The 7,237-nt window shown below is 46.6% G+C and overlaps 1 protein-coding gene across 1 annotated transcript in view; it reads left to right on the forward strand.

The window, feature by feature from the left end:
• The window catches only part of LOC123505576, a 41,085-nt gene extending 34,356 nt beyond the window's left edge, over nucleotides 1-6,729 (forward strand). The window contains exons 3-5 of the mRNA XM_045257055.1: nucleotides 1,176-1,362; nucleotides 2,646-2,812; nucleotides 3,218-6,729. Of these exons, the coding sequence (XP_045112990.1) occupies nucleotides 1,176-1,362; nucleotides 2,646-2,812; nucleotides 3,218-3,550 (687 nt within the window). The 3' untranslated portion in view covers nucleotides 3,551-6,729. The remainder of the gene's footprint in view (nucleotides 1-1,175; nucleotides 1,363-2,645; nucleotides 2,813-3,217) is intronic.
• Nucleotides 6,730-7,237: the final 508 nt, after the last annotated feature.

Consider the following 7,237-nt stretch of genomic DNA (forward strand, 5'->3'; position numbering starts at 1 on the left):
GATCGGAGGACTGTGAGGTTGAAAGCATGACGTCACTACATGTAACTGACCAATAGTAATGTACTCCACGTGGATTTGGACTTGGCTGTGACCAATGGGGATGCGTTATTTAACAAGCTGACGGGTGCATACCCTTATTGTTACATGTTTGCGAGCTTATTACCATTAATTGAACCGTTATGTTTAAGCCTCATCTCCCTTCTCCCTTCTACCTATTTTCGATTATATTTCCTATTTGCTATATTCTTAGTAGGTCTATTACAGTGGTGGTGGTAGTGGTGATGGTGGAGATAGTGATGGTGATTAATCATCGCTATCGTTATCCACCTCCTCCTCCTTCTCCTCGTTATCATCATCATCATCATCATCATCATCATCATCATCATCATCATCATCATCATAGAAAGTACAGTTATTCACAGTCGAGGCCAAAAGATCTGCTGGTGTTAGTTCTTCCTTTGCGTTCCCTTGTGTGCTATGAGAGCAGGTTCAGTTCACGTTTTAAAAGATTCAGTTGTGGAAGTGAGTGATTTCATTTGCTCTTTTCTCTTTCTCTCATTTTTCCCACCTTCGCTTCTTTTCTTCTTTTTCCTCTTCTCTTTTATTTCCCCCTTCTGTAATCTCGTTCGTTTGTTTTGAAATCACATTTGGTCCGGGAGGAAGGGAAGAGAGAGAGAGAGAGAGAGAGAGAGAGAGAGAGAGAGAGAGAGAGAGAGAGAGAGAGAGAGAGAGAGAGGAGAGCTGACACAGATTAGGAGAAGCAGGAAAAGATGAAAGGACGAGGATAAAGAAGGGAAAAGAATAAAGGAGATAAAAAGGAACTGACGAGTCTTTATATTTCCTTCTCTCTCTCTCTCTCTCTCTCTCTCTCTCTCTCTCTCTCTCTCTCTCTCTCTCTCTCTCTCTCTCTCTCTCACACACACACACACACACACACACACACACACACACACACACACACACACACACACACACACACACACACACACACACACACACACACACACACACACACACACACACACAAACCCCAAAATAAAAAGAAAACCCAAAACAAACACCTAATCAACACCACAAAACAAAACAATGCATACCAACACCAACACCAACAACACCAACACTAATCAACATGCAATAAAATAAACCGCGTCCTCCTTCTGCGCCACCTTCTGCAGGCTGTGGGGATGACGGTGACGATGCTGTCCTTCCTGGCCCAGCTGATGATCGTGCCTTGCTTCCGACACATCCACAAGGGGCTGGGCAAGATTCTGATCGAGGACTCCTACCACACCATCTGCTTCCTGGGCTGCGTCAACGTGTGGCGAGGCGTCTGGTTCCTTCTCAATATTTATCTGATGCCAGGTGATACACGAGAAGGTCGAGGGATGGGGAGGGGAGGGCAGGGAGAGGGAGGGTAGGGAGAGTGAGAGTGGTAGAGTGAAAGACAGTGAAAGAAGTGGATATTTTTTTTTTTTGTTGGTTGATTTTTTTTTTTCGTTGTCTTGTTATTGTTGTGGTTTTTTTTATGCATTTGCTTACTTATTTATTTATTGTTTTAACTGCTTGATTCGTTTTTCCTTTCCTTTTCCTTGTTTGTATCGGTAAGTAAGTAATTGTGTAGCTTTTTTGTTGCATTTTCTCTCTCTCTCTCTCTCTCTCTCTCTCTCTCTCTCTCTCTCTCTCTCTCTCTCTCTCTCTCTCTCTCTCTCTCTCTCTCTCTCTCTCTCCCCCCGTATCTACTATTTATCTATCTGCCTACTTGTCCATCTCACTTTCTGTCTTTCTGTGTAGTTACGAATCTTGGTGAAAAAAGATTAAATAGATGAAGAGTAAAATAATTGCAATAACAAATTATGACACCTTTGCCATCTGCCATTAAGTTAACCTGCCAATTACTGAGGGACTGTCATGTGGTTCAGGTGTTGCTTTTCGTTGCAGATTTAATAGGATAATGACTGAGTTCCTTCCCTCATCCCTTCTCCCCTCCCTGCCTCCCTTTCCCTCCCTCCCTCCCCTTCCTCCATTCACTTCCTCCTCTCCCTCGCTCCCTTCCTTCTCTACACTCTATCGCCTTTCCTCCTCCACCCTCATCACTCCCACTCCCGTCTCTCCCTCCCTTTCTCTCTCTCTCTCTCTCTCTCTCTCTCTCTCTCTCTCTCTCTCTCTCTCTCTCTCTCTGTTTCTTCATTAGTTCTTCTTATGTCTCTCATTTCTTTTCTTTTCTTTTCCTTCATCTATTTTAGCTTTTCATTTCTTGCTTTCTCTCTCTCTCTCTCTCTCTCTCTCTCTCTCTCTCTCTCTCTCTCTCTCTCTCTCTCTCTCTCTCTCTCTAGATGCTTACTTTTTCTATCTTTTCTTTCTTTGCCCTTTTCCCTCATGCTTCTCATCTATTCTAAACATTCTTCTGTTTCTTTTCACTCTCATCATTATCATCCAGTCTTCTTCATTCTTTATCTTTCTCTCCCTCCCTCTCTCCTTCTCTAACCCTTTCCTCCTCTATCTGCTTCCGCGCCACCAGTCCATCTCACCCTCTCTCCCTTCTCCCCTTCTATCCTGCCTCACTCACTCACTCACTCACTCACTCACTCACTCACTCACTCACTCATTCATTCACTCACTCACTCACGCCTGTTCATCCCTCTCAGAACTGCAGACGGTGAGTAACTTCCTGACGGCCGTAGCGGGACAGATCGTGCTTATGTGCTTCTACACAGCCAACTCCATCCTAGTGAGGGGCGCCGTGATGGATGGGGCATACGAGGGCGCCAAAGGCATCATCTTTCCCACGCACTACCTCAGGTTCTTCTACAAGGTGAGTGTTTCTCCTCCTCCTTCCGGTGCAGTGCAGTGTACGTGGTAGTGGCCGGTGGCGGGAGTGACTCAGGGTCGTACGATGCTGGCATTGGGTTGTGGCTTGTGTGTTGTGACTTGATGGTGTTGTGTTACGCCTCACGTGGCTTGCAGTGAGTGTTAATGTTTGTTTAGTGCAGCTCCCACTCAGGACAGGTGATAGTGTGGGAATTTTATATTTCCTGCATATTGTGGTGGTTTTATGAACGTTAGCTGAAGTTTGAAGGAAATACTCGTACTGTTGAATGTTGCCTGAGCACTCCTAGGCACGACTGGCAGGGTGTTGTGCCTACCGGGCTGGGTCTGTGATGGAGTGCCTCGGGGACGGCAAACTCGAGGCTTACTGAGGTACTTGAATTTATTGCAGAACAAGAAGTTAGAAGAGCAAGAGCGTTCTAACATGTGGATGCAAGCTGAGGGAGGACAGAAGATCCCGGGCATCAGCGCTCCCCTCGAGGCGACGGTGGTGGGCAAAGCCAACGGCGTGTACGACATGCGGGGTTACGGGGATGGGCACAGCTTCAGCGGCGGCTACACGGACGCGTACAACAATATGGCAGGAGAGGAGGGGCGCGTCGGCCCCGCCAACACCACCTTCCAGAGCCAGGGTGCCAGCGAGGCGCGGCCAGTGCCTACCTCAGCCAGCAGCGCCGCCGGCAGGACTTATCACGGGGAGGACCAATCAGAGACTCACTTTTAGAGTGCTGTGTGCGGAGCAAGGTTTGCTTTCTGTGCCGGGAAGGTATGAAATACTTTTCTCAGTCTCATCGTATGAATGAAGAGAAATATTATTGTAATTATATTTTCCTTTGTCGTGAGGCAAACTTAGATACCATAACCTTACTACGACATCAGTATTTATTGAACACGCAACAGTTGAAGTCTAGGCTTGACTGAAGTCTGTGTGGTGAGACAGACTCAGTGTGAGATTGTGTTCAGTAATAACATCCAGATGAGTTGTGGCGGTGCTGCGCTCTCTGGGCGTGTGACGGTGGGCTGGGATGGTGGGCGTGGTTGGCCAGGCGTTCGTGTAGTCGCGGGGTCACGAAGAGCTGACATAGCTCAGTACTTGTTCTCAGGGACACGATGAACAGTGAAGTTCGAGAGGGAAGGCGAGGCCATGGGGAAGGGAAGGAAGGACTGTGTCGGTGTGTGGCGCTGTGCTGGAGCTATGGTGGCGCGTGGAAATATGAAGCTGGACACACACACACACACACACACACACACACACACACACACACACACACACACACACACACACACACACATCAGTGCCATACATAACGGTGCCTTCTTTAAAGTGCCATATTTCAGCCACTGCCTTATGTTGTATCTTAGGTGTAGTCTAGGAACTCTTAGATTGCGCCTCGTACTCCAACCAATAAGGAGAGAGGCAGCAACTCCCGCACTGAGAACAACACCAAACCAGCTTTTAGACAGGATTCGAGGCAAAATCTCTAATTATAGGTATTAAATTTTGTTATTTGCTTATTCATTTATTTCTACTTTATTAGATGGAAGCTCTAAAAAATCGAAATTAAATGGAACAATCTCCTAAATGTACTTTTTGAAATGACGAGAAATGTCCAGTGGATCGCTGATTAAGGCAAGAGTGCTGACGGGTAGGCGGGGCTTCCCCATCGGGTCCGTGGCGTGAAAGTTACAAAAGTGTTTGGTTTTGTTCTACCATGGTTCAGGATAGCGGGCGTGTGGCGTGAGTGGGAGGCGGCTGACCTCCACTAACCAATATCAACACCAAAGATTATCAAGTACTTCAGTGTCTTTGTCTCAGTGTGCATTGTCTTGCTGTCACGCACGCCGTCGTTTGTGTGTTGTGGGGATGTTCGTTGCCTTATTTGTTCAGTGCGTCAATTAAATGTTTCACCAGATGTCACTCGCAGCGTCCATGCACGAGTGGTGTGCAACGAGTACAAAACTAGAGCTTTGGATGCTCGGATAAGGCTGAGCAATGGTCAGTGTTAGACTTAGAACAGTATAGGTTTCTCCTCTTTAAGCACAAACTGTTGCTGTGTTTGTCGTAGTTATCCCTGAAGCAATCCGCGTTGCGGGTTCTACTTACAAGTAATATTTATAAGGCTTCACAAGCCCTTGAGTCATTCGGTGCCAAATAGTGGTTAGTTCGCCCTGAAGGCAGCGCGTGGCGCGGGCGTCGTCGTGAGTGGAGGTGGTGGCGGCGTGCCTCAGTTGCAGGCATCCATCTTTGCCTCACTTCTTATTGCGACAGGTAAAGAGTAATGTAGTCAGCGGAAGTTACTTTTCGCAACCTGTAGTGTATTTGAGAAGGCCTGGCGTGGCTGAGTGTGGCGCGGGGCAGCTCTGCCTCAAGCCATGCTGTCCAGCCGCGGAAGTCAACCATATATTGTATATATTATACATTACCACGTATTTATGTTTAGTTTGTCGCCAAAATCTTTAATTAAAAGCCATCTGTGCGTCGGGCGGGCGTGTCCTAGCTGAGGATAGACACCCGCGGGGCAGTGCGGAGGATCACAGCGGGACTTGACACAGCTTACACCATCCAAGATGTCACGGCTCACGGTGAAAAAAAGTGACACACTGGCCAAACCTCGTATTCAAAATTCCATCTGTGACGCACTAGTGGTGAGTGTGTGACGCACCCGCTGGTTACGCTCATCTGCGTTACGCTCACTATGAACTGCACACGTCTGTTTGTGTGTGGCGTCAGTGTGGTGCGGAGCACCCTTCCCGGCACGACCAGACTCCTATTCTCCTGCACTCTCGGCCTGGGCTGATGCGTCCTCCTAGCCCCGAGCACTTCTCTATACAGTAATTCTTTTCTACGTTTCGGTTGGAAAATCGTGGCGGTGCACAGCCAGTACAAGTATTAAGGAAAGAAACGCTTTGTCAATCCGGGAGATTAAAATACACAAGGGTCGTTTGTCTGCCGCTAAAGGATAAAACAGCGTAGAAAAGTAAACACTCGCTCTAGATGCGAAATAACTTTATACAATTCAGGAAAACAAGATTGAAAATGATGCAAAAAGTTTAGGAACCGTAAATTGCCTGTTGAGCCGGAGAGAGAGAGAGAGAGAGAGAGAGAGAGAGAGAGAGAGAGAGAGAGAGAGACTGGAGTGATACTGAAAATTGAAAAAAAAGAAAACAACTAGAAAAGAGAAAGAAAGGGAAGATCATAGTGAGGGGGAAAAGAAAGGTTGGGTTAATAGGAAGTGGACGAGAGAAGGGAAGTGAAAGACAAGGAAGAGCAGAGAAGAGCGAAGGGATGCTGGGAGAAAGATAGAGGAGGAAGAGATGGAAGTGAGTGTAGGGAAGGGAAATGTTAGGTTGATGAGCGGGAGTCGGGAAGAGAAGGGAAGGGAAGCGAAGGGAAGGGTAGGGCAGGAGAGGGAAGGGCGAGGCGAAGGGGCGCAGGGAGGCAGACAGATGCAGCGTCAAGAAAGACAAACGATCTCCCTCCCCGCTCTACAATGTTTACCAATTTGTTACACCGACTGGTACAAATCCTGATTTTTTCCCATATTTAACTCTGCCTTCCTGGCGCATTCCGTATTGTTTGTTTGGGTCTCTCTCTCTCTCTCTCTCTCTCTCTCTCTCTCTCTCTCTCTCTCTGGTCTATAAATACGAAAACAAGGGCATGATTTGGCGGATTCAAAGCAGCAGACAATCCCTGAGCTGCACAACTTTCCTGCCTTGAACAAGACTCACTTTGAAGCCACTCTTGTGTTAATCTGCTATAACGAACCCAATACTTGTAGATATTAGGCCAGTAAGATGATAAATGTACGTACGTAGTGTTCTAAGTATAAATAAATATGAATAGTGCAAGGTGCATATACTACACATACAAAAAAAGATAAAAAATAAAATGCAGTAAATATTGACACGAGTTTTATTTGATCCTTTTTCTCTTATAATTCCTTAGGTGGAGGAATAAGGCATGGTTTTATTTTTCTGACACCACAATCAAACAACTTTTGTTATCTTGTCACCAGGGAAGGCACGATGACTCGCCTAACTTTATTTAAGATACTTTCCTGGGGTACTACGTCTGGCACCTCAGTGACTCACACACAGTTGATTCACGCAGACACTCAAGACTCGAATCCATTTGAGATAATTTCCAGTATTTTCCTAACCACTCCAACGCCAAGCCCTCATAAGTAACACCAAACATTTGACTGCAGAAAAATGGGGGAAAAAAATGACATGAGTTGACCACAAACAATATATTCATAGGCATACTTTACACATTTCAGCAGACCTCGGAAGCATTCACTGGTTCGTGCATTTGTATCGAGGCTTCAGTTCGTAGTTCATCCTCCCTTCCTTGCTGCCGGCATGAGACGCTACCGATGAACTAGAGGCTGTGACTGAGTAGTGACGAGTG

The sequence above is a fragment of the Portunus trituberculatus genome, chromosome 18 (genome assembly GCF_017591435.1).
Source record: "Portunus trituberculatus isolate SZX2019 chromosome 18, ASM1759143v1, whole genome shotgun sequence".
Taxonomy (NCBI): domain Eukaryota; kingdom Metazoa; phylum Arthropoda; class Malacostraca; order Decapoda; family Portunidae; genus Portunus; species Portunus trituberculatus.